The sequence below is a fragment of the Aphelocoma coerulescens genome, chromosome 10 (assembly GCF_041296385.1).
Source record: "Aphelocoma coerulescens isolate FSJ_1873_10779 chromosome 10, UR_Acoe_1.0, whole genome shotgun sequence".
Lineage (NCBI taxonomy): Eukaryota > Metazoa > Chordata > Aves > Passeriformes > Corvidae > Aphelocoma > Aphelocoma coerulescens.
Window position 1 is genome coordinate 2,488,738 of NC_091024.1, and position 27,780 is coordinate 2,516,517.

Below are 27,780 nucleotides of genomic sequence, written 5' to 3' on the forward strand. Positions count from 1 at the left end.
TTCAACTTGGTGCTCATACAAGTAGAAAAATATATGGAAAAATTCCCCTCTTCGGATCTACCTAGATGTAAAATTGTTTTCTCTTTTGGAATCACTCTTAGATTTTATTCAGTATACTGTACTCTTGGAGTTTCACATGGGACAGTTCAGCTCTTGCCTGCTGTCCCTCCTTACATCAGCACACTGGGGCACAGCACGTTACTGCTGGACAGATGCCTACTGCCAGTACACTCCTCCTGCAATACACCCCTTTGGTGGGCAGCATCTCAACATCATCTTCTGGTATTTGGCCTGACAAAGCCAGCTCCCAGATTCATGAGGGCAAACATATCTTTCACTGGTACCAGAAATCTTTCGTGCCATCAAGCCTGAAACACAGTGTATTATTAATGGCCAGAAGCCATTAATAATGGCAAGGAGAGCACATTATACAAGTCACAAAATACTATGGCTCTATTTCTGAGGGCAAAGGACAGGCTCACCTCTTCCTTTCCCTGTATCAGGTGTCTGACCTCTCTAGAACCAAGTTGTGCCAGCCATGCAAGTATGCAGAGTGCACTCACTGCCCCCGTGTCCACTAACGCCGTCATCACTGGATGACGTTCAACACCAAACTCCCCAAGCTCACAGCCCACACCGAGGCTGCAGCTGAATACCTTCCAGTAGCCTTTCTCCACATGGCAACAGCATGGCCCTTGCAGAGTCAGAGCCTGGTCTCAGCCTGCCAGCTCCCTGAGCCTGCTGTGCAGAAATCCAGCTGGCTTGTAATGTGTTTATTTTTGATCTGTTGGCCATGTGGGGCAATTACTGCCCAAGTTCACCTCTTTCAGTGTGATTCTGTGAAGAGCACCCTAAGCTTGCACAAGCCCCCCATCACGAGCAGCCACCACGGGGGCTGTGCACACAGCTGTAACAGCAAGGATGGATGGGAGAGAGTCAGAGAAGAATTTGTTTCTCTGTGAAATTATCAGAGCAAGTTCAAGGCTCTACATCAACAGTGAAATACTGCAGATTTACAGGCAGTAATCCAGAGTGGTGATGAATCACAAAATACAAACGCAAGTGCCAAACCAGGATTTCATTTCTGCACAAGTACACGTACACTTTATTGACAGAAAAACTAGAGACAAGGTGTTTGTCATAAAGCTGGGCGATGTGGAACTGGGACAGGGGAAAACGCAGCAATCTTCTCTCTACTGGCTGCGTACCATTGCCTGCCTAGGGAAGCCCAAAATGAACTGCTCTCAGCCAGTATTATCACAGTTTGCCTTGTGAATGGAAATTAAACCGCTCACAGCACTTCATGTTGGAAACCTGCATCTATAGCCTGTACTTTTGCACAGTATTGTAAAATTCGTAGTTTTGTTACTGAACTCTGTCCACATTCTTACTGAGAACCAAGGAGAGGGGAGAACTAGGGGAACTAACATCTGTGTGGGATGGGAATGTAAGTCAGTGGGTGGATTCTGAATACAGTTAAATGATTGGGGGGAAAAAAACAAGTTTATTTGTTAGAATGGAAACAGTCAGTAATGACAAGGGAGCTGAAATATTTGGACAAAACTGGAATGGAACCCAAAGGACATGATTAAATTGTTCTCAAGAAAAAGAGGATCTCCCATTCAAAGTGCTGTACACGTTTTTGTAATTTTTTTTTCCACGGGAATTCCTAAAAACCATGGATGCTTTTTGATCTGTCTCTAAGACAAGAATTGAATTCTGGGGTCAAGGTGCTGTTAGCAAGGTCCTTCCAGAGGAAGTATTGAAGGATGCTCTCATGGTCTGCAGCACCTGAGCCTGGGAACTTCAACTTTGCTCGAACACCGTGCAAGCAAGAAATGGGGAATTCAGTGTTCTCCAGCAGTAAATCAGACATTTTAAAAACCAGAAGGTGAGAACCTGCACAATGTAGTCACCATGGGATCTCTATCCACACAGTTTTTTCATTATGAAACCAACCTACAAATTTCCTGCTCTGCTTCCTCTTCTCTTATTGAAATCAAAAATTTTCATTATCTGAGTATGGTCCCATCTCAGCTGTATCAGCATAACTGATACTTCACCTTTTTGTCTTAGACCACTGGGCTCTTTCAAATTACTGAAATCATTACCCTCATAATATCTGCTGTAATTAAGGTGTTCTGGTGTTTTTCCTGGTGAGTGCCACCCTCTCTGAAATATTGGCATGCAAACAAAAGCAGCAGGAAAGGTAAAAACGTGTAAGGAGGCGGGAAGAGCCCTCATGACAGAGAGTGTCCATCCACAGGTCAGGGCTTGGCTGGGACCAGGAGAGAGGGATTTCCTGGCCTCTCCTTTAACAAAAAAACACTGTTTGGGACATTTGCCACTACTTTGAATCACGTGATGCCAAAATGGTGGCTATTTCCAGGCACTTCTCCAGAAGCCATAGCTCAGATTCCTCCCCTGCCTCCATGACCTTTCTCTGTCTTTTGCCTTCAACTCATTGCTTCATCTTCCCTGCCTGCTCCTTAGGCTGGGACTGATAGCTGCACCATGTGTAACTGATCAGCGTGAGGGTTTTCAGGTCTAGAGTGCTGAAGATCTTCACATAATTTAGCACAGAAACAAAGAACACTGAAATGTTGGTCTACAGGGTACAATTGGGGATTTCTTGGATTTAAATCAGTTCATATGTAAGTCAAAGGCAGCTGTTACTAATGCACAATTATTCATCCATAGTCCAATATGCAAAATACAACTCCAGCTCTCAGACTTTTCTATAAGAGCTCTAAAAAAACAGCTTCATATATTTGGGGCACTTAAAAAAATATATTATTAAATCTCTATAATAAAAGCAGACTAAGAATAAAAGTGTGTCTCAAAGACATTGCCAGAAATGTGTTTACCCTAAGTCTACATTAAAAATTATATTAAACATATGTCTGCATTCATATTTGGGCAAAGCCTAAGACTCTCAACACCTTGGCTTGAGACATGAGCACTTGGATTATTAATATCATGCCCTCAGAGCCTGTATATTTGAATCTCATTTCTGTTTGCTGGCAATACACGAAATAAAGCAAATTCTGATTTTGCTGATAGAATGTAGTTGTGTAACTGTATTGTTGACAGTTGAAAATATATTTTAGCACATATTTCAAGCCATCTGTGTCTGCCAAAGAACACTTTGAAGAGATACCTGTTATGTGCTTGCATAGTATACAATTAACTAATCCAAATGCACTGAGATCCTCAGGAGGTTGTCAAGTTAGGGATAATGGCACTTGCTGTTCTCTTAGATGAACAACTGTGCAGTAATACACCCAGTTTTGATCCCAATCTTTGCTCCACTCATTTCAGCAGAAGCAGCATCAGGCTGAATGCTATAGCACTGAAATTTAGCAGAACATAAGCTCAACAACTTTGGATAAAAGGTAGAATAAGAGCAGAATAAGTGAAAAATAGCACAGTGAGAGGAGGTTCTAAACACCAGAAAAGCAGACTCATGAGTTTAACTAAAAATTAGTAATTACACATTAAAACTTACCTGTGCAACCAGTTGTGCCTTTCTTGCCTGAATATCCCATATCACAGTGACAGATAAATGAGCCTTTTGTATTCTCACAGGTTCCACTCAGACAGATGTTTGGATGCAGATCACACTCATTAACATCTAAAAAACCCCATGAATTAAGATTTATTAAATACAATTCTTAGAAAGTAACTACAAAAATCTCTTTAGATATGAATTTTGATACAAAAAAAGTCTACATATGTGAAGAAAAAACTGCTCATGGTAGTTATTCCTTACCTAGCACACATTTTGAGATCTGGGGTAACAGTGCTATATTACTGTATCTGCATTAACATAACTTTAATGCCAGCTTTTCTTAAAAAATTGACACTAAGGTACAGTTCATTACCCAAAGAATGACTATGATTATTGATAATTTCTACATGTATGCATATGTGTGTGTACACATTTAGAAGTGCACGCATGCCTTGTCTAGTTTTGTCAGACATTTCTCCCCAAAGAGAAATTACACTCTCAAGACTTTACATCAAAATGTGAAAATGTGGGTTTGGAGATATGCTGTTTCAGGCCTCTGCTCTACCAAGGTACAACACTTCCACACAGTTTTGTCTTACAGACAAGTTTAAATTAGCACCGGGGATTTATCTCCCCAGAAATTTTCCATAGCATAATCCACTTCCTTTCTGCAGGCACTCTTTTATCTGAGCTGCATAAAAACCTCACTGGAAGAGGACCCAAAGGTGCAATGCTATAGATGATCATGTTTGCACCCCAGCCTACAGGGATATACAGAGACTGCCTTTGCATTTGTGCAATAGGGTTGGTTCTATGGTCAGGTGACCAAAATTAGGATAGAAGAGCAATAATCTTTAAATATCATTGTCTGTCTATTTGGAAAGAGTGCCTTTCACTTACCTATGCAAGTCTTCATGTCTTCAGATGCCATGAATCCATCATAGCAAAGACACCTGTATTCTCCTGGGATGTTTGTACACTGGCCTCCATCACAGATGTTAGGATTGTCTTCACACTCATCAATATCTACAGGGGAAAATCAGGTTTAAAATATGTTACCTTTATGCAATGCAGTGAGCCATCATCATGGCAAGTAAGTATTTTAATGCTCTGATAAACATGGTGAAGATTGAATCCTTGCAAATAACTGAGCAGTACATTGCAAAATTGTCCTGATGAGTAAACTCCTTGTCTCTGGCTACAGTCAGTGGCAAAACATTCCCTTCTGACTCGAGTGAGAACAGGAACCAACTTTTCCTTCAGAGAAAAGAACCCCAACGGAACCTTTGTCACACCACAAGGCCAAATATAACTGGGGATTCTTGGATACAATCCATCATTGTTGAAATCAATGGAAGCTCTGAAGTCAAATTCAGTGAAAAAAATATCAAACTTGACAGAGCTTAAAAAAGCCATCATACATGCAAAATACCTCTACAGATGATCTCAAGGGTGGTGACAAACTGGAAACAGCTCAGCTCATGATGGGAATAATTAAAGTACCCACATTTATTCCACTAGGAGATTTTTATGGTCTTTTTTAGCATTTCAGCTGACTGGCCAGCTGAAATAGTTACATCCTCTAGGATGAAAAGTTGTTTTCTCAATTGATAAAATTGCCATCACTGATTAGAGCCAAGCTCCAGAAGCAGATACTCTATTATATTAAGGCAACCATGCTAAGTTCTGGAATCTTTCAGAGCCCCTGGGATTATGTTAGTGTTCCTTGTAAAAATCCCTAAAATCTTCCTGTGTCAGCACCAACACAGACCAGCAAGAGCAAAAATCAGAAACTCTGCCTAGTGATACCATGGGAAAAAAATCAGCACAAAAAGGACAAGATTCAGGAATCCTCTCCAAGAGAAAGGTTGTAACTCATTATCAGAGCAGCCTATTGTGGATTGCAGTAATTATGCAGCTGCAAAAAATGAACTCACATTAATGTAAAATATTATGTTCATTATTCTGCTGTATTTCTAGCAGCTAGTGCTTGTGTGGATACACAACTTCTGCAAGGAAGAAGACTGACCAGTCCCTGTTTATCTTAACAAGCAAATAATGTTGGCATGGACATTAGCCTGAAAATGTTAATTTGGAATGGAATTTGAATTAACATGCAAAATTAAGCTCTAGAAATGGGAATAATAATGACAGAAATAAAGAACTTTATTTACGAACCTGTCACTGTACCGACTTCACAGTTGGGGGAAAATCAGCTGACAAAGAACCTGTTGTTTCTCCTAATTGAGCTGATTATTTATGCATAACCTCACCAATTCAAACCTGACCTACTACTGAACTGCACAGCATTCTTACCAGCTCAATTATCAGAAAATATATTCTGTGATGGCTTCCAGCTTTGTGTGATGCTAAAGATAAAAGACACGTTCACACAGAGTGAAAACTGAAAATGTAAAATAGGTGTTTCACAACTGCAGGTCACAGTTCTATTGTATCTTGTACCATGCACAAACACCTAACAGTGTAAAACCAGATATCTAGTGCAACAAAAAGGAAATGTCATTAATTTTTTAAAATTCTTATTGGTTTGGGCAGAGGCAAAACTTTAGCATGTGGATTTTGAATATTCAACAGATTACTACATATGTAAATAACATCTTTTCAAGGGAAGAAAGCAGCGTTTTAAATACTAATAGGGTAGTGAAGGTGACCCCTCACATCTCTGGATATTTTCTTAGATTTGACTTGATATCCAAAGATGTCTGGTGTTTCTGCTATTTAAACCTTTTTATGTGTGGCTATTGCACTCAAGTCCTTATTAGAGGAGAGTATGAATAGCTAATAGTTATCACAGCTGGCCTGTGAAGGAAATTCTATTTTTCAAGTCAAAGCTGGATATAGAGATGCAGAAATTCTCAACTAAGGTAACATCTGACAACAAACTTCTATGGACATGTTTAGGATCAAGCTAATGTGTGAACAAACCACAGAGAATCTGTCCCCTCCCCACAGCAGACGCTTCTGTTTTGACTTTGAGAATGGAAAGATAATAGTTTCCTATTCCAAAGATTTTAGTTTAATATGCAGGAAGGTGCTCTAAATGATCAGTTCTGGTTCTGGGTTTAGAGATGTGTTTGGGTGGCTAAGGACAAGGGGGAATAAAGCATAGAACTGCTTCTAGCCATGGGACTTGAGATCCCAAAGAGTGTCCAAGTGCACACTTGGGTCATTTGGTCCCCAGTCAAGTCAAGAAGATGAAAACAAAACAGTGGCTCAGACCCTGCTCCCCCCCTGCTCCCTTCCCTCTCATGTCACTCTAAACCTTTCACTGGGTTTAGATTCTGGCTGAGGGACAATTTTGATCAACTGGTTTTATTTTTGCACTGAAAAAGTGCCCTGAACACCAATGTTTGGGCAAGGTTTTGAAAAAGCTTGCCTTTTCTAGAAACTTGAGCTAAAGCAAACTACTTCTAATCTAAATATTTTAGGTTTTCGGGGTCAATCAAATCTGCACTTTTTCTAGTTGAATTCTTTCTTTGAATGAGGGTCTGATACTTGCTGAAGGGCAGCTACTTTACATCTTTCTGACAGAGCAAGCTACAATGTTGGGGAAAACTACATTTTACTGTGCTTTAGGGCTCTTTTATCTTCTGGAATGGTAGTGAATGGCCTCAGGGTAATTGAGACCCTGGTTTGAGGTCTATAAATATTTACAAATTCTAAATGTGAGCACTCTGTTAATTCAGTATAGAAAACTCTCCATTTGTTCAACTGTAAAGGCAATTCCATTCCAAGGGATTAACCCTGTTATAATTCTCATGCTCCTCAAGGAGCTCTTGGATGGAATTGGCAAACAGCTGGCAAATATTCACATGCCTCATCAGGCCAGTGGCTGTGAAGCAAAAAGTAAGAGAAAAGTAGGGTAGAATTCTCTTTCCAGTAACCTATGTGGAAATCACCAAGTGCAATTCACTTCCTGCAATTATGACTCCCAGACTCCCAAAGGAGAACACCCAGCCACAAGAGAGCTCTGAAAATTTTCTCACAAACCCTTTTAAGAGTGCAAAAGACCTGTTTCCTAATAAAGATTTATACTGTTCAGATTTCAATTTCTCTGCAAGTCTTTCAGCTCTGAAATAATGCAGCATACTTGCATTTGACTAAACAAAGAATTAAAAATAGGAATTTTCTTGCTTAAGAGCAGATACCACACAACCACAGAACAGAGCAATCAGCTTCTTTTCTAGCACCTCTGTCTATCCTCTCTCCAACATAACCATACAATACACATGCACAGCATTTTGCCTTCTGTTCATGGTAATTTTTTTAATGGTGTTCAACCTGCTTTGGATTTGGATCTAATATAATACCTTAAGGAGGAAAATTCAACTCGTACTGAAAAAATTACAGGTTTTTTGTTATTAGAATCAACTTGTACACTTTCTGAAATTATGAAGAATCAATTCCCTTCAAAGCTCTTCTTTCTGCAGTTGCCCAATTTGGAGACGTTTACTTCAGAAAAAGAACTTCACTTTCCATTTATTTTCTTTTTGTAACAGTGTATTTGTTACAATAGCTTTAATCTTAAAAAGAAGGTCCATTCTTAAACTATTGAAATAAACCCTTCAAGCAGAAAAGTTCCCGAAGTCTCCCTTACCAGTGCATGTCCTGTGGTCTGGCATGAGTGCAAAGCCTTGTTTACAGCTACATTCATAGCTGCCCTCTGAGTTTGTACAGAAGTTCTCACAGCCACCATTCATTATACTGCACTCATCGATATCTAAAAAGGAGAAAATTACAGTTAAAACCCACAATACCTTTTACTTTAAAGCACATTTCAAGGACATACTTTGAGTCAGCTTTCCAGTACAGCATCAATCCAGAACCTACACTTGACATCTGCACACTAACATTCAAGTGTTTGCAAAGGTAGGCACTGGGATGGACGTCAGGCAAACCAGGGATGGAAAGAGATGATACCTGACTGCATATACAAATACTTCTGTGCTTCTCCTTCTACATATAGAAACAGCACTGTTGAGTTACCACAGTATCATTAGGACAACAAAGTTTTTTTAAGGATCAAGGTAAAAAACTACTTGACAGAATTAAAGCCAGTGGATTTTTCATGTACTTCCATGGCACAGTAGAAGGAATGTATGCAACTGAACCACATGATTCTATTTCATGGTCCAGCAGGAATGATGATTTTTAATTAAATATGTAACTAATCTAACAAGTTACTCCCTCTTAATCATCAAAGTCTGAAGTCTTGGGGCATTTTAAATAGTACATGATTTTATGCATCATGATTGATTTACTAGAGAAAATAATCTGTTACTCAGCTAAGTGCAGCAGTACTATAACTTCACTCATTTCTCTCAAAGATGGATGTGCACGTTTTGGAGGTTTTGCATACTGTTTTGACAAACTGTAAGAGATTTTTTGAATCATGGTTAAAAATGACTATATAACTACCAGACTGAAACAATTATGTGTGTTTTATCTTCCCTGTTTGCTAGAGATCCAGTGTAGATTTTGTCCTTACCGACACAGTATAGCTTGTCTTGTGTGGACTGATAGCCAGGGTTGCAAGCACACTGATACTTTCCAATCAGGTTGACACAACGGCCATTTCGGCACAGGTTGGTGCTCAGCTCACATTCATTAATGTCTGTTGCAGAGGAAAAAGAGGAACACATTTCAGACCTGAAAATGATACTACAGCAAATGCTGTAAATGCACAACACAAGAGTGGTACAAAATGCTGTGCACAATCTTGATTTTGCCTGCACGTCTCACCTACACATGCAGAGATATTTGGTGATATCTGGTGGCCTGGAGGACAATCACACCGAAAACTCCCCTCTGTGTTGATGCAGGTGCCACCTCGGCAGAGAAGGGGGTTGCGCTGACACTCGTCGATGTCTGTGGGGAGAAGGGGAGGCACATCAGGGCAGGGCCAGCACATCCCTCACCACAGCCCATCACAGCACCATCTGCCTTGGTCAGTCAACCCTGCAGCCTGTCCTAGAGCCAGCCATCCCTTGCACCACAGTGCAGTCAGAAAAAGAAAATTAATTCAAAAAGGCTTCTTCTAAATCTTAATTTACCTTAAGTTCAAGGTTCAGGGTGGTGTCCCACTTAGCAAAAAGGGGATTGTGGGGATAAATGTAACATCCTAAAATCCTGTCCCTTGCTTACATATGCTTTGGCAACCTGCGGAAGCAGCAAATTCACGTTTAAATTTAGCTTTAATAAGGCTCTCAAAATGAGAGAGACCTGAACTCAGGCACAATCAAACCTTCAAAAACCCCCCAAATAAATCATACCTAGCATACTAGCACATAGCATACTACGGCACATCTAAGGTCTATAAAAAACATACCCATGCAGTTTTTCATCATCATAAATCCACTTTCATAGCCTTCAAAACATTCACACTCAAAGTCTCCAGGAGTATTGACACAGATGCCTTGGCCACAAAGGTCAGGAGAGATGCGGCATTCATCGATATCTGTAACACAAAACACATTCACAGGATTTTCAAGGGAGTTCAGTTTGTCCTTTTCAATTCAAAGCCATGAGAGAGACTTCCATGAAGTTTACCTGTGCAGTTCCTCTCTTCAGAATCAAGGGCAAATCCACTGTCACATCTACACTTAAAACTGCCAATGGTATTTCTGCATTTTCCATGGGTACAAAGGCTGGGGAACATTTTGCATTCATTGATGTCTGAAAATGAGATCATATGGACATATGATGTTATAATTTCATACAAAAACAGTGCACAAAAGAGCAATGCTGACATCAGAGCTCATCTTTTTTCATGACAGTGACCCCTCCTTTTGGGAAAATTAGTCCACACTACATAAACTGATACTGACTTCCCCCTATCTAATAGTGTAGGCACTCTGCACTGGAATTGCCAAGAACACTTTCTTTAACAAAGTTAGTATTAGTCTCCCCTTTGTCCTGCAGGATGTGATCTGCAGCTCAGTAAGATTTCAGTGGACAGAGGATCAAGGCAAAGACAGCTTCGAAAAGAAATCACTCTGTCTTCTGATTTCTGAGAAAAATGTGACTTCCATGAGTCACAGAAAATATAATGAGCATAAATAAAAGCACATGCCACTTTTTTAATGGATAATAATGGCTTAGTAACTGTTTATAAAACCAAGGCTGAAACTAACAACAGCAACAGGCATTCATACATATTTTCCCCTCATTTCAGACTTCATAATGTTTAGTTTTTGGGTAGCTTTTGACATCGTCCAGCTTAACCCCACTGGTAACCCTGGAAAGACAGCTTTCAACACATGGTGCTAGGGTGTCACTCTGTGATTCCCACTTAATGCTGGAAGTTTACCAACAAGAGTCATAACATGACTTGGTTTACAGTAAATAAAATTCTCTGATTTGAGCCATCATCCTGGAAGCTATTTCCTCTGCTTCTCCAAGTAGCTTCACAAGAAATTCCCAAAATTATTCACCATTTCCTGGTTGTTCCACAGCAGAACTACATTTGTTGCACCCTTCACAAGCAAGGATTGCTCTTTCAATGCATCCAAAGCTGACTGCCCAGTTTGTTCCAGTTCTTGTACTGTGAGATGCCAGGAGGCAAAGTCAGGCACAATTTAACCTCTCTAGTGAGAAACACAAATCCTTTGTTTTGAGGCTGCAGAATTATATGGTATTTAATGGTCTGTAACATGAACTAAATTCTCTTGTATTTTATTTGGGCTTTAGTTGCCATGAAATCTAATTGGATTTTCAAATGTGCCTTAGGGTGAGTGAAGTGCCTATCACTGAAATTTTCAAACCTATAGGAGCTGTCTGATGGAAGAGTAAAAGCCTTCAGGATTTGCTGGCAATGAACCACAAATGGATCACATACCTTTAGAGAAGGGCTTCCCACTTATCTCTATCTTTGTAGAGAACCCAGGTCCCCTTGGGCAAAGAGCTTCAAACTCAGGAGTTCCCCTGAGAGGACACTCCTCGCACTCGTAGCCCCAGGCTGCCCCCACGGAGCAGCAGCAGGCGTCCATGCGGTGCCGGCCTGGGATCTGGGAGCTGCACTGCTCGTCCTCGTGCTGCAGGTAGCAACTCTCCAAGCGGATGTCTGTTGGGCAATTGAACAACATGTGGACACAGAAAGGGAAAATTTAGTTCACTGCAGTGGATTTGTTTTCCCAAATCCCTTCACAGGACAGTTTGCTCTGTGCTTTTTGGATTCGGAGGACTCACTGCATAATTCCTGACAGCAAAATATTAACGCTAAACTCAGACATTAACAGTTGAAGTAAGTCTAAAGCACCACTCTGAAAAATGGTGCTCAACACTTGAAGTAAATTTTGGATCAGAATAGGATTTTAAACATTTCAGCTTGCCATACTTACATCAGGCCTTTTAGTTACTACAAGATATGCCTCGTTCAGAGACAAATCTTGGGCATTTATTGTCATAAATGGACAAAGGTGCTGTGGGTGGGCAGCACACATAACCTGGATATTTTGTTGCACCCTCCATCAAGGTGCATGGCGTGGCCAAGTCCTGGGCCACAATGGTGTGTCCTCCACTGCTCCAGCCTTTGTGGAAGGTGGTTTCAGCAGGGCTGCAGATGAAGAGTGCTAAGAGCACCCATGATCTGCAGGGATTTGTCAGATGAACAATCTGGAATCAATGCTACTCACCAGCCCAGTAATGGGCTTTAGCTACTACCACTGGAATCTGCTCCTATTCCAATTGAACTAAGTTCCTGTCCCTGACTAATGCCATTTGAAAAATGGGCAAAAATACTTCTCCTTACTTGTTAGAAAACATGCAGTGCAACCATTGGTCACTGCATAGATCTGTTCTTCCCTAGTAGACCTGTACACAGAATTAATACCTACCAAGACAAGTTCGTCCAGAAGCATCTAAAGTCATTCCACTGGGGCACTGGCAAACAAATGATCCCAAGGTATTGACACACTGCCCATTTGTACAGACCCCAGGAAACACCTCACATTCATTAACATCTATTAAAACAAAAAAAGAAGTGAGTAAGAGTAATCACTAGCATGCTAAACATGAACAAATTAGCAAAAATATAAAAAATAATAATATTCTAATGTTTTTAGGATAAAATAAAAAACCACAGCAGTTTACATGGCCTGAAAAAATTCAAAACATTTACAGTTCCCTAAGCAAGTCAGCCAGAAACAATTAATTACAGAAAACTGCTGATGATCAGTTGCTATTTGCCATTTCTACATATACTGAAATCAAACTCAAAAGCAACAGAAAAGGGACGGGTGTTTAAAAACTATATCCATTTTCATACTCACTGTGGGCCAGATATTTGAAGCAAATGGGCAAAGAAAGACCAAGATAAGTGCAAAACGACATGCATTATTCCAACTAGAGTCAGTATTTTTTAAAGATTTTTGAAAACTTTTTTCTATCTGCATGTCTGGAAACTACAACACCATTTGAAATCTGGCCCTATGGCCTTGTCAGCAACTAGTAACTGTATATATATTAAAATAACCTCCTTACAACTACACACAGAGTTTAACTTTGTTAAATAAAAACTGTATTTCTATACTTAAGAGGCAAATTTAGCACTTTTGGGTAAGGATATTTTGATTATATGCATTAGCTTGGCTTGAGCTCCAATAAATGTTTAGTAATCTAAGTGTGAGGTCCTCCCACCCATGTCCTCTGTGGCAACCGCCTTGGGAAGAAGCCTCCAGCATTAAACACGGCTCCAAGATGAAGAGTGACAATTTTTAATACAGGAGAGGATAAGAACAAGAAATGGAAAAAGAATGACTGGCAAACTGTAGATGAATACTCATGTATAGAGTAACCAAGAAGGGGGAAGGTTGGGCTGGTTAGGCCTCCAGACAAAACTCCTGGTGCAAAGAGGCTCTGCATCTCTTAAACCTCATGGAGCACGATGGAGGATAAATGCTGGGGGGCAAATCAGTGGCCTCTGCCCTTGAACAGATACTGTAAATTGACTGGAAGGTATGAAGCAAAGCCAGTGGATTATTAGAAACCACTGAAACACTCTTCATGGCCTGTGAGCAATATTGCAGCTGACAATTCCAGGGCTCACCCATAAACGAGAGGAATGCTGCCAATTCAGTTTGCTTATTTCCTTGCACAAGATCTATTACTCATTTTACATGGGCTGTGTATGGGAGAACTGACTATCACCTTTTGGGAACTAAACTTACTCCCGTCTCAAACTTGCCAGTAAATTTCCTAGAGACCTTTCCCTGTCTTGAAAAATGCTTACATTGGTTGAAAACCAAGTAGGGCTTCATAATGTTACAAGGAAGGGAAACTACTCTGAAAAACCTGGGGCTATCCATGTCCCATTGAAATGAGAAAGATTAAAGCATGTAAGAGATGTAATCCGATGTGCTGGTAAAAGAAATGTTGAAAACACTTATGTCTGTATCTTGGAAGGATAAACTTTCCATCCCAGCAGTGTTGAAAATGTTCTAAGACTTTCCTTGTGAAGAGAGATAGGTGGGCCCACTTTTTTCTTCTTTTCTTTCACTTACACACTCCACAAAGTGTTGCTGAGGTCAGATAAGTTATGTACAGTGGGTCTGCTGCACAGACATGCCAAGGTATTCAGTCATCATTTGGAAAGCAAAGAGTATGTGTGAGGGTGTTCCTCTTTCCTTTCTTTTTTTTTTTTTAAGGGAAAAAAACAATGTTTCTTTATGGAAGCTACATATGGGAGTAATTTTTAAAAAATATTTTAACTGCAGTGTCATGTCAGATGTTGTCAGTCAGGATGACCCACAGCAGATTGAGACTCTCTGAGCTTCTGCATATTATGTAAATATGCAGTACTTTTCCAGGGGTTCAAATCAATTCAAACAGAGATGAAATAGGGTGGGACCTTCAATTCTCACAGAATAGTATAGAGTCATCTCATACCAAGCAAAAACTACATATTTAAAATATCTTTAACCTTTTCTTTAACCAAAGTATAACTGTGTCCTGATGCTTTTTTTTTTTTTTTTTTCCTTTTAATAGGACAGTGAAAATATGTTTTGGAATGTGTAAGTTTTCATATAATGTTGTATGGGAGAAAGTCAAGGTTAGGGGGAAAAAAAACTAATGTGAACTACAGTCTTTGAACATTCTTTTTCTAAAGTATAGTAATGGCTTATCATACCACTGTATTATGCCATGTTTTGTAGTATACATAAGACACATACTTTGTAAAAATAGGTTACTCAATTAACAGTACTTGAAGAGAAAAACCCACCTCCTTATACTGGTAGACATTATATTTGCAAGTGTGTACTTTGAGGCAAACTGTGAGTAGGCAGGAATGTTAAACAAACTGAAACCAAATTCATCCCTGACATAACTCTAATGAAGTCAATGGAACAACACGAGGTAAGAACTTGGCACAGTGTTCCTCTATGCTAAATTAACCACTTAAATCAAAACACTGGCATTTTTTCATTCAAGCTCTGATTTATATTAAGGCAACAATAAATACCTTCACACAATGTTCCTCTTATTCTTGAATATCCCTTTTGACATATTGGGTCTGTAAAACAAACAGAAGTGAAGTTTCAGAACACTAGAGTCCAAAACTCAACATTAATTTATTGTGCAAAACTGATCATGTGAAACATTATCTAGTTTATTGCTATGAGAAGTCTGAGTGCTTAGACAGTATCCCAGTAGTTTCTGAAATAATAAAGAGAGAAGATGGGGCAACTACATAAACTATATAGAGTGTCAGCCTTTATCCTCTTTTGCTTCCCATGTGTCTCAGCTAGCTAACCCAAAAGTGGTTATGATTGCTGCTTCATTCAAACCAATTAATTCATTTCACTTGATCACAGCACATTACAACCCTATTTGCCATGGATGAATGAGGATGAATCCTGTTAAGATACACAGAATGAAATTAACCAAAGATTTGAGCAAACTAGCAGCTTTCAGGATATAGAAATAACAACCCACACACATTTCTGCATTCATCAGCTCATCCCTGGGTTCCCAGCTCATCTCACAGTCCAGTAAAATTATCAAATGAATATGCAGCGACCTCAACCCATTTCTTGATCAATTCTCTGAGTCTCCAGGTCATCAGTTAATCTACAGAGTACAATAAAAAGGGCTACTCCCTCTCCTCCCTCCATTACCACACCAAAGATCCATTTGTTGCAAACACTTCCTTGGGATCTCTGGGGAACATGCATTTATTGCTACACCATTAGGAACTCCAGATCACTAATTATGACAAACCATGCTAAAGTAAGGCTGCAAGTTACAGACTGTAGGTGTGGTCCCCTCCCTTCAGTGCTTAAAATTGTAAAGTATTTACTGTAAAATCCATTTAGAATCTTCTATAGCTGCATGCTACCTCTCAAATACTAAGACTTCTCTTTTTTGGGACTGAATAAGGAGTGATGGCTTGAAAACAGAACAACTGAAGTTATTTGTCTACCCTGTGCCCAACTTCTCTGACAATCATCTGGACCAACCTCAGAGGAGGAAAAGCCCCAGGTTCCTGAGGAAAATGAACAGCATTACAGCATTACCTCGTTCACATGGTGTACACGGGCTTCCCCAAGCAGCACCTAGTGAGGAACAGCACTGAGACTTCAGAGTTGCTCCATTGATATTTATTTCACACCTTCCATTCACTATGTTCTGCCAACAGGTACCCTTGACAGTTTCTGTTTGGAAAAAAAACGATGTATTTTCATGCAGATTCTCTAGCATTATGCATAACTGTATTTACAAACACATGTGAATTTAACCACGAAAAAGAATCATGCTTTCACTATAATTTACCACATCAGAACTAAACTTATTTTAAAATCTCTTAATTTAACCTTCTCTATGCTGGACTACAGCCTAAAATCATCCCAGCACAGAGCTCTTGCATATCCTAGTTTATGCTTATTGTCCTTAACAGGCAGCATGTCAGTAACACTCAAGATGTGAGTCCCTGTATTGATTATGACTCAGATTAGGGGCACATGCAGAAGAACAGAGTAGACATGAACCCTTGCTACATCTTCCATTGTTTTGCTAGATCCCCCAGTCTGGGTATTTTCCCATATAGGGAGTGGTAGAAGATAGCTAAGGATCAGACAGCTGTAGTCCTACAGTTTTCCTCACTGACTAGACAAGAGCTATAAATTACTGTCCCAACAGAACAGGCAAGAAAGGAAATTACGAGCCCACAGAGTATCTGAATCACAGCACTGTCTGTGGATGCTCTTGAGCTGGTCTCGACTGTGCATAACTTGTTCATGCTCCATCTCAAATAGAAAATTCCTTCCAGAGAGCAGATCCTAATTAGAACATGCCCACCTTATTATAGGAGAAATTAAGGAGGTGAGCACAGACCTGAAGTACTAGTCTTAACCCTTCTGTGTTGGTTAGAAAAAATTTCACCTCTTTCAAATCTGGCATGGAAGCACACCAAGCTCCCAAGTGCACTTCATGCACCCACGGGAATGGTGAAAAAAACCACTTTCTTAACATTGTTTCTGTTACGTTTTCCACTGTATTTATCTACACAAGTTAAAGTATTTTCTAAAGCTGGTGGTGTACAATGTTCTCATGTCACTGGACATTTTCAACCAGCAAACATAAAATCTTCAGAAGAATAAATACCTATGCAGATGGTTCTGGTTGGATCCAAAGTACTTTCGGGAGAACATTCACAAACGAAAGAGCCTGGTGTGTTTTTGCACACTCCATTAACACAGGGGTTAGATTCGCATTCATCAATATCTAGAAAAGAAACACACTGCTGTTAGTGCCAGAAAACATTAACAAAAATACATATGGCTCTTTTCAATTTAGGAAAAAGGGGATGAAGCTTTCCTCATAACCGATCTTCCCGATATTCTCCTTTTCTGTTATGAAACTCTTCACAGCAGACTAACGTGCACGTGTCCCAAAGACACACTAACACATTAGAACTGTCTGTGGCTCAAAAAGGGTTCAAACTAGGAGCCCTTTGGCTCTGTTCCTCGAAAAACAGATTTGTAAAGCTTGGGTTTTTCTCACCCTTGGCACAGTGCGGGCTCACTGACAGTAGTATATAGGGAGAGCAAATACAGGCTATTCCACAAGGTTATCTAATGGCTTCATTTTGGCCTTGCATCTTCTCATTCTCCTATTTCCCCATAGAATTTATTTATGGTGATTTTTTTAGTTTTACACATTATATCCCCATCAAGGTTCAAAGTATTTCTGGCACAATCTGAGAACAACCCAAATGAATAAAATTAGGATTAAATGGTGTGTTACCAATTACCTTCACATGTCTTTAGATCAGGAGTGTACACAAATCCTTTTGGACAGGTGCAGGTGAAACTTCCAGGGGTATTTCTGCATTGCCCATTGTCACAAAGCAGCATGTTCAGTGCACACTCATCAATATCTACAATGAAAATGAACTTTTTAAGAAATAAAACATTTCTGGAATAGAAGTCAAGACTGAATCTCCCTCCCAAGAGCCACATTTCAGAGGAGACAAATAGGGCAGGGGGATGTGGTATGTGTGGAATATGAATACTGGATTCTTTTTGTAGACAACAGGTTTGCACAAGAGCTTGTACTTCCTTTCCTCACATATTCATATGTATGTGAGAGCCACACCACAGTTCAAAATAAAGCTGGGAATCACACTTTCATCCTGCCTTTATTGTGGACTAGGTCTATGAAATCTCTCAGTCCCTGCACAGCAGCCCCCACAGTCATGAAAGAAACAAGGAGAGGATTGGTTTGAAAAGGTTTGCTGATCATCCTGGTCTTTAAGTCATCATTTTTTCCAGGCTGGCTCTGAACTGTCTTAGATGTTACGGTTAACAAGGCTAATGTAAGTCTACACTTGCTTCAGAGATGAAAAATTTAAATAGGATTGCTAGTGCTAAATTTCAAGAACCCTGAGGAAATCTTTGGAAGAACTGTGGTCATTAAAGAGAAGTTGCAAGAAGGTGGCAATGGGCCATGAATAGCAGGTGAAGACCAGGAGAGACCCAAAGAGCAGACGGGAACAATTGGCTAAGTCAGAGAGGCCTCAGAAAGTGTTGAGAGAAGTTGGGAAGACTCAGAGGGTCAGCGGAGCAGCTGGGAACAGCAAAAGTGCTAGGGAAAGAAGGGAGACTTGCAGAATAAAACAGACCATGTGGGAAGCTTCACCGGAGTTCAGAAAAATTGAGAGAGGGCCAGGTGGAACATTATGGGAGAATGGGAAACAGCTGTGATGGAGCATGGATGTGGCCTACAACAGGGTGGGCTGGGAAGTGTCTGGAAACTCACAGATGGATTGGGAGAAAAGATGCCATCAGCTACAAGCAAACACTGCAATGGGATGATTTAATCATCCATTGAAATGGATGATTAAAGCCAAAGAAGCAAATGGGAAAATGGGATGAATTACAGTGTGATTTGTATCTAAGAAAGATCAACTTTTTTTTTTTTTTTTTAATAAAGATAATGGATAGTTTAGACTGGGATAACACAGATGACTTAAGCTATTTAGGTTTAAGTAGAGAATACAGAACCCAAATAAAATTACTACGCAAGCAGGAGATAATAGAAAGGAATTTAAGAATTTTAAGGTGGTTCCAGAGCTGGATGAAGGAGAGGTTACAGTAGGATATATTAAAAAAGAGAATTATCATGATGAAGTGAGGATATTAGAAATGCTTTCAAGGATCAGCCTTGGGGCTGGTCCTATAAAATATTCATTGTAATGCAGAAGTAAAAAATGAATGGAATCAAAAACTGTGGACAACACTAAGCTGGAAGCTATTACCAATACAGAGAATAAGGCAAGGCTAAATTAATCTCGACAACATGAACAAGAAAAATAAGATGAAATATAATCACCAACATTCAAAACTTTGAAATTAGGGACCAGTAACAATAACATGCTAGAAACCAGAACTCATCAGCTGAAGTCTAGTGAGAAAACTCTGGATGTAACTCCCAATTAGAGGCTGACTTTGATCCCACAGTATAACACATATTTGAGAAAAGACTAATCCACTCTAGAATCAGTTTAGGCAGAATAGTCCATGGGGCAATGGAGAATTTCTGGCACGACTATACAAGGCACTGATCAGACTTCATCAGAATACTGTACACTGCTCAGATCAGTCATGTTCAAGAGAAGGCTGCAGCCTCTGCTTTATGAAAAGACTAGAAGTATAGATTTGGATAGTTTAGCCAACAGAGTTTGAGAAAGGATATGATGATTCTTTATAAATACTTTGGGGATAAGACATTTCATACCAATGCAGTTTTTCCCAGTTGAGTCTACTTCATATCCAGGGTCACAATAACATTTGTATGTTCCATGCAGATTCTCACACCTTCCATTTGGACAGAGATCGGGATCCAATAAGCACTCATTGATATCTACATAAAGGTAAAAAAACCCAAACATCAGAGCCAGTTGTTGAGGGCTTGCAGGGGTTAATTCTCCAAACTAGAAAAAGACAGTTTCAATATCATTAACATCGGCTGCTCCATATTTATAATTATAGTTCTGACCAGGAAATTCACACCTAAATATTCACATTCAAGAGAAAAAAGCATCTCTTTAACATTGATTTATCTCTAGCCCACGGTCACTTAGGAAACTTTCAACTGTAGGTAAGAACTGGAATATTAAACTGGGGATAACAGATTAGATTTAGAAAAGCCCACATATTAATACTCCCCATATCTCCTGATTCACAGCATTTCCAGAGGGCATCACTTGCCAAAGCATTAATATTTCTTCTTTCTGAGTGCTTTTCCCCATCTACTGCCAGCAAATCTACTAGTAAGCATTGGCTGACTTAAGAGTTTGAAGTTTCCCAGTTCTATGACTACAAAGCTTTTATTGTAATCATTTCCCTCTTCTTTGTAGTTAAACAAACCCTGGCCTATTCCAACAGATGAAAACATGAGTAAGCTCAATGTTCAATATGTTTATTCTTCAGGATGATTTCACCTGAAATATGCAAATATAATTTACATAAAAAGTCATGTAGGTGACGACACTTCTCATAAATTTGTCATTATTTTATAATGGCACTTACATACACTCCAAGATGTAAAACAGAGGCCCCACAGGTGAAATGTCATGATCCTGAAACTCCATGCTCCATTCATTTCACCCTAAGCCTTTCTCCCATCCTCTTCTGTCACCATCCCCACCAGCATGGCTAACAAATTAAGGATATCAAGGAAACACTTTCAGACAAAAGTGCTATAGTTTGAATTACATTAGGTGATCTTACCATTTCCTCCTGCAGTCATGCCAGTTCCACTGCTGCACAGAGCCTGATATTCAGCTGGAAAAAATATTAAAATACTTATTGGAATATTCTTTCTTAGCTCATTGCTTTCAGCATCACCATTTACACTATGGCAATTATTAGAAAGAAGTAACATGCCTTCCAATTCTTCTGAAAATGTTAATAACCTCACAGTATTCTGAACCCATGAAGCATTTTAGCAGATTCAGGGTCTGAATCTGCTTATGAAGATGGATGAGTAAAAACTTCACATGACAAACTGTGGCATTTAAGAATAGACATAAACTTCATGCTGGTTCTCCTACACAAACGAACCATAACATAATCACAGCAAGATTCTCCAGAACTTGTATGTCCAAGTCCTTGCTCAAGGTGCATGTTCAAAGAGACCAGGAAACACAACATTTTTTCCTACAAATCTGCCCCGTATTTAACTCCATTTAGCAGAAGTGTCTTCATGAGTTCACAGTAGACCAAGGATATCTTATCTTTAAAAGAAATAAAATTAAAATATGTGTCAAAGCTTCTCAAATGTCTCACTGCTGGGTTCAAGTTCTTCTTCTGAGTTCAGGACAATTAATAGCACAAACTGAGAGCCAGCTCAGCATTAATTATTGCCATATAGGTCAACATTTTTCAATATATTTTCACTATAACAACATCCAAAATACTTACACAGCTAAAATTAATAAATATTAAAAATATTTATGGAATTAGCTGTGTTCTCTTCGAGAAAATCCCATGCAACACATCTCCCACTATTAATATAATCAGCAAATTAATGTGTACCCTGGCCTGAATCAAATAATCACTGTCACTGTATGTGAAAGCAGACCTGCTCTGAATGTGCATCAACAAAATTTAGTCTAGAATGGCAGGAACTTCTGCAAATTGCTTCTGAGGAGCACAGAGGTCTTCCTTTCAGGAATATTTTTCAGTCTCTCTGGCAAAATGCTTCTCTAAGAAATCTTCTCCTTCCCTCCCCCACTGAAAGCCCAAAGAAATGCTACACTTCACCCTACATGAGACAGCCTTTTTTTTGACAATTGAAGAGGTGAGGAAAACAACACAGGAAAAATAGCTTACACATATGTAAATGTTCCAATAAAGTAAATCAAACATAACACTGAAGTCAATGATACAGAGTCCAGTATTTGTAGAAGATTTCAACTCTACTGTACAATAAGAAAGGCCCACTAACATCACCAGAGGCTGCAGGAAAAGCTCTTTTCTATTTTGCTAACATGTCCTTGGTGCTTTGCTATTCTAAACAACACACCAAGTTATAAAATGGTCATCAGCAAGTTCCTGCTGAAGAGCTCACATCAGCCCTACCAGCCTAATTTGTTCCAACTGGTTTTGTCTCCCTAATGCTTTCATAAAGCTATCGTTAAAAACAGATTTGAAAAATAAATCTAGACTTATTTTTGCCTACAAAGCCAATACCATGGAACTACATATCAAATGGCATACTTTGTTTATATGCAACAACAAATTCGCTGAGTGACAAGAAACACTTGACAAATTGAGGTTTCAAACCAGCTCCCTGCAGTCAGTCACCTCCATGAAAGCAAGGTCCTTTAATTTACTGGCTTCAAGGCAAGGACTGTGTCAGCTGAGTCTTGTTGGAAGAAGTGTTTTCCTAAAACACTTCTGCCCACTGGAATGGTTAGGAGTGCTTTCTTGCCAGAGAGAAGTTATGTCCCAGACAACTTCACTTGGTGGGGATTTCAGTGACAGACTCAAGTATTCACAAGAAACTGAACTGGACATTTGTTTGTGCATTGAGTACCCAAAGGCGAGGTACTGAATAAACTGCTTCAGATCACTTGAAGGATACAGGAGTCATGCAGCAAAAATCTGATTGGCAGGTGTACATAAGAATTTGAATCTATGAATTAATCAAGTTTTTTCCATTACTAACTTGAGTTAAAAATTATATTTTTCGTTATCTACATCTACCAAAATACAGTTTGTTGCCTAAAAATGTCCTGTTTGTTTTTAATGTGCATAACAAACCTGGACCCAGATTTGTAATTTGTAATTTACTGTTGCTTTAAAAAATTATCTCCCATAGTCTTACAACATACAAAACAGAAGACTGTTCAAAGTATGTAACATGTTAATACAACAATTTTATCTCCTGATTTAAGTTGCAATGTTGATATAAAACTTCCTTCTACCTTTTCAAAAATAGTTTATCAAGAGAAATGGTAAATTAGAAGATTTACCAGTGAACATGGCATACCTGAATTTTGTGCTGGGCAGGGCTGGCAAGGCTCTCCAAAGGCATAGTCAGTGCTGGCACAGCAGCACTCTGACTTTGTAACTGCACCCGTTAATGGTCTCACACATTGTCCTCTCTTGTAGCCACCGTAGCATGTGCTCCGCATATGTGTGTCTGAGGGAAGAAATCTCTCTTAATCCTGCCATAGCCAACTATCCTGCCATCAATTATGACAAGTATTAAATGTAGCTCGGGTGCCATAAACACCATGAAATAGCTGTCAAAACAATGGATCTTTCACTATTTCCCTCTGCTTTTCAGCCACCTAAACCCCCCCCCCCCCCCGCTACTTGGGACAGGAAATTCTTCTTCCTCATGCTCCCAAGAATTCAGGCATGCAAAGTGTTACTGCATTTACTGACTTAACATGCATTAGTGAACTATTAGGCAAACAATCAGTTCTTAACCTTGAACTAGTGAGAAGCTATGGGGAAAATGGACAAAGTCTTTGCTCTTTCTCTGCTTGTAAAAACCCAAGAAAAAGTCATTAATGTTATTCCAGTACTTAAGACTTCATATGTTTACGTTTTCAGGCAAAGGGGTGATTTTTCTCTTTATTTAAGAACTGGCCCGCAAATAGCTGTCAGGCACATTAGCATTTTATAACCAAACACTGAGCTTGTACAGAAACAGGCAGAAAATTGGGTACATCCCACGTTAAAAAGAGGTGACAGTAATTAAATCTCTTAGTGACAAATGAAGAGTTTTACATTGACAGAAACAGGGCAAATTCTCACCTACTCAGAACTGATACAGCACCTCTGGTCTGTATAATCTACCTGACCTTGTGATTTGACCCACACTTTTTTTCTCTTTAAATAAAAAGGAAATGAAAACAGAGCAAAATGGGCTACTACAGCAAGCATCCCAGAGCTGTTAGTATCCACTATAACTACTACCCACCATTCCATGAAAAAATGGTAAATTCTACATTCAGACTTCATATGTCCATCAGTCTAGCATTGATGTCTTAACCTTGGTTAGTTGTGACTCCATTAAGTTTGTCTTACCAACACAGACACGTCCATCCAGTCCTACTGCAAGGCCAGGGAAGCATTCACATCTGAAAGAGCCATCAGTGTTCACACAGCGCCCGTTCATGCATATTCCATCTGTCTCACACTCATTGATGTCTGTTGGAGAACAGAACAAGCTTTATTAGAAGTTAAATTACATAGTGTTCAATGCCTGGCTGAAACTTGCATTTGTGCAGCTTATTTTCAATGTATCCTATAGAAAAATATCAAGGGTAAATGGATAGTAGTTCAAGTAAAGATTTTGTTAGCAATAGTGATGAAGTCATTCTTTGAAATAGAATAAGAAAATGCCAAATTCAGGAGAAATAAACAGAACAAAACGATTTTGCTCTCCTTGGAGAATAAAAGGGGCTACATTTTCCTAACTTGTTCCCAAGAGGTACATGTTCCAATTTAAGGGTCATTCAGGCAAAATCATAATTGGAGGAAGGAGGAAACGATGGCTGCTAAGACAAAGGACTCATGTAGTATATAACAGGACGTTCCCTTTCCGTATTAACAGCTCGTGCTGTAAGAAATCAGTCCAAACAGCAAATTGAATCTTTTACCCCCCCACAAGGTGCCTTCACAGGGCCACCAAAGAATTTCCTTTCCTCCTGCTGTGGGCTCAGTTTCTGGAAGCACATCTGAATCTCCCCAGTCAGTCCCTGCCCACAGTCCCTGTCCCTCTGGTGATCTGCATGACAATTGGGTTTTCCTATCGGATGCTCATTACAGCCCATTTTATAAACTTTAAATGAACAGACTGCACTCCAGCCTTGAAAGGAATTTGTTAATGATTTGAGCCCTGAGTAATTGCCCAGCACAAGCCACCACCTTTGCCCAACGCTGGCATGTTGAACAATAAGGCCCATAGCAATGAAATACAGGAATGAAGCCTTAGAATATTAGACTATCACAAAAGGATGTCAAATTAGTAAAAAACTACATAGGCTGTGTACCCTGCTAATAGTAAGATCATTCTCTAGATGCAGAGAGCATATCATCATTTTAGAAGTGATAAAAGGAGTGTTTAAAATATTGTTTGGAAGTATGTATAACCTTTATAAAATAATCACTTCATAACAATTCTCCATACTATATACAAGAGACAGTGTGTGCAACAATTTCCTTTTTTCTGACCTTAAAAGGGCAAATTGAGAGTGAAACACCTCTGTGTTTTACTTAGTTTGTGTTGTTTGGCATAAAACACGGCTTGTATGATCCAAGATTCCTTTTTCAAACTGCATTTTAAAATAAAAGCTATATTTAAGTACATGGGCTCAATTCATTTCTACTTCATCCTGCAATCTTTTGTTCTGTTTCAGACAAATCTTAAATGCTTTTGCCACTTTAAATTCAGTCCTTACTCAGTGGAGATAAAAATGGAGTTGGGATTCAAAATGAGCCCTTATTATTTAATGCTGTAGACAGTTATTTTGGTAGACAACCCTGAACTCCTATGACAGATTCTCCTACAAGCTAAACAAAAAAAGGAAAGTTGGTTTTTTTTAAGGTTATTTATAGAAACAGAAAGGCAAAATTACTTCTTTCCTGTTTCCTGTAGTTCATTTTCAAAAAAAGATTTCATAAGCTAGTAAAGGGTGACATGTGCCATCTCTTTTCTTTTGCACAATTTAGGAATGTGTTGGAAACACTGCTACAGGCGTTTTTTGGAAAGGTAAAGTGGGTCACTTAAAATGGTGCAAATCAGCTGGAAACCTGGTTCCTGTAAAGATGGGTAAAAAGCCTCTGCTTTTACCAGGGCTGAGATTCCATGGAGTAAATAAATTTTCCACACAGGCATAAGGTCCAAATTTCTAACCTTGAGAACGCTCCACTGTCTTCTGTGGTAAAAGTCACCATTTGGACAACTTAAAATATACTCAACCTGGTTCTGGAAAACCAGCTAATGGATCTGTTCTCCACGTTCAATGAGTTTTGCCTTTTCTGTTTAGCTTGCTTAGTAGTGCTAGCTGGGTACACAAAGTCCTCCAATTTTAACCAGGAAAAATTTACTCAGACTACTAAACTACCATTTTCAATTGCCTTGCAATGGCTTTCAATTCAGGGAATTCCTGTTTGATCTAAAGATGAAACAATGTATGGAATAGAAATAATGCTTCAAACTTCTGCCTGCCCAATAGAAGTGTTTCTGAAAAATCAAGCAAATCATCATTGAAAGCAGCTAATGGTGAATAAATTCAGCATGTCTTGTATTTCAGGGAATATACAAGGCTATGGTGTAACATTCTTTTCTGGCATGTTATTTCAGAAAGTCTAAGTGGAATTTTTTACCAGACAGCCAAGCATATGCCCTGTACTTATACTTAAATTCCAATTTTATGGAACTAAGTGTTAATTACATTATCCCCATCTTTGGGTTAGAAGCCTTTCTTACTAGCTGAAAACTCAGCTTACAGTGCATCAAATGAGATGGTTATAGAAGCAATGAGTTGCACTCTTCCATTCCTTTGTAGATCCCCTAGTTTGGCAAGAACACATGTTCAATTCCCTATCAAACTTGCTCAGGCAGGAAGCCAATTTGGTGCAGAAATGTCAGTTTGTCCATACACATATTCCCAATGTGCACAAGAACTCCCTGCACACCCAAGCGTGACCTTAGAGTTTTAGCTGGTGTCAGATTTTAATGTATGCACTTGACAAACAAATTCAGGATATGCAGTGTCAATAATGAGTGTTTCAAAGACTTGCAGTTCTGTAGGACACCAGTTATTTACTTTGTACATTTGGCATGTACAGAAAGGACTCAATAAGGACAAACATCAAAAATACACAGGAAAAGACATTATTAAAGATGAAACTTTTAAAATTTTAGTAACACGACTGGAGAGCTGTGCTCCTCTGGCCACTGAAGACCTGGGAATTGTTCCATGATACTTTGGGCAAATGGAAGAAACGAGACAAATATGAAGAGGATAAAAGGTGTAATTTGGGTGTCCAGGTTTCAAAATCTGGTTTGATTTTGTCCCAGTAACAATTCTAACATGTAATAAATGTTTGCATGCTCATTCATAAAGAACAAGGCTTATGGTAAGTGCTGAAAAGCAGTGGGAGAAATTCCTCTTTTTACTATAAGATTTGTTCCAATTTTCAGTAGGAATCAGTTGAGTTCTCTGCAACTTTGGACAATTTTCAAATATTCCTCCTTTGATGCAGAGAAGTAACATTTCTCTACGGCCAGAAACCCCTTTTTGACTATATCCATACTCCTGTTTAGCCAGGAGGCATATAACAGAGGCTGTAAGACTGAACATCATTGTGTTTTAAGTAATCAGTAATCTTCTTGGGTGGCCTTTCAGACTGGCACAGACTGATGTAATAAAAAAATAAAATTAAATAAATAAATATATATATATTTTCAAGGCAAAAATCAAGACAAGCATTTGGGCTGGGCTGAGCTTGCATCCATGAGTCACATCCCTGCTAATGACACAGAGAACAGCCAGGGATCTGTGGGAACACAACTGGCTGATGTGCCATGGCCTGATGGGCATTGAAGTCTTACTGACATCCCACACACAGACCAGCTGGAAAATCAGCTTTGGCAAAGCACACACATCCCACATGGAAAACAGGTAAGAATGGAAATAAATGTGATTGCCCTAAGTGTGTGAAGGCTGCAGCCAACACAGCTGGCAGTTGTTAGGCTAAGGAGACACTTGTATGGTAATGCAC

General features: G+C 39.3%; 1 protein-coding gene across 5 annotated transcripts in view; it reads right to left on the reverse strand.

The window, feature by feature from the left end:
* FBN1 (fibrillin 1) overlaps nucleotides 1–27,780 on the reverse strand; it is a 144,836-nt gene that overhangs the window by 41,751 nt on the left and 75,305 nt on the right. For 4 of the 5 annotated variants that reach the window (XM_069025321.1, XM_069025322.1, XM_069025323.1 and 1 more), the window contains 17 exons: nucleotides 24,076–24,198; nucleotides 23,027–23,179; nucleotides 20,761–20,814; nucleotides 19,766–19,891; nucleotides 17,781–17,906; nucleotides 17,132–17,251; nucleotides 16,045–16,182; nucleotides 14,991–15,041; nucleotides 12,367–12,492; nucleotides 11,370–11,594; nucleotides 10,082–10,207; nucleotides 9,861–9,989; nucleotides 9,275–9,400; nucleotides 9,021–9,146; nucleotides 8,130–8,252; nucleotides 4,412–4,537; nucleotides 3,509–3,634 (listed from right to left, as the gene is read on the reverse strand). In XM_069025321.1, the coding sequence (XP_068881422.1) occupies nucleotides 3,509–3,634; nucleotides 4,412–4,537; nucleotides 8,130–8,252; nucleotides 9,021–9,146; nucleotides 9,275–9,400; nucleotides 9,861–9,989; nucleotides 10,082–10,207; nucleotides 11,370–11,594; nucleotides 12,367–12,492; nucleotides 14,991–15,041; nucleotides 16,045–16,182; nucleotides 17,132–17,251; nucleotides 17,781–17,906; nucleotides 19,766–19,891; nucleotides 20,761–20,814; nucleotides 23,027–23,179; nucleotides 24,076–24,198 (2,124 nt within the window). Of the gene's footprint in view, nucleotides 1–3,283; nucleotides 3,353–3,508; nucleotides 3,635–4,411; nucleotides 4,538–8,129; nucleotides 8,253–9,020; nucleotides 9,147–9,274; nucleotides 9,401–9,860; nucleotides 9,990–10,081; nucleotides 10,208–11,369; nucleotides 11,595–12,366; nucleotides 12,493–14,990; nucleotides 15,042–16,044; nucleotides 16,183–17,131; nucleotides 17,252–17,780; nucleotides 17,907–19,765; nucleotides 19,892–20,760; nucleotides 20,815–23,026; nucleotides 23,180–24,075; nucleotides 24,199–27,780 lie in introns of those variants that run through there. The other variant, XM_069025326.1, reaches the window with a different exon arrangement.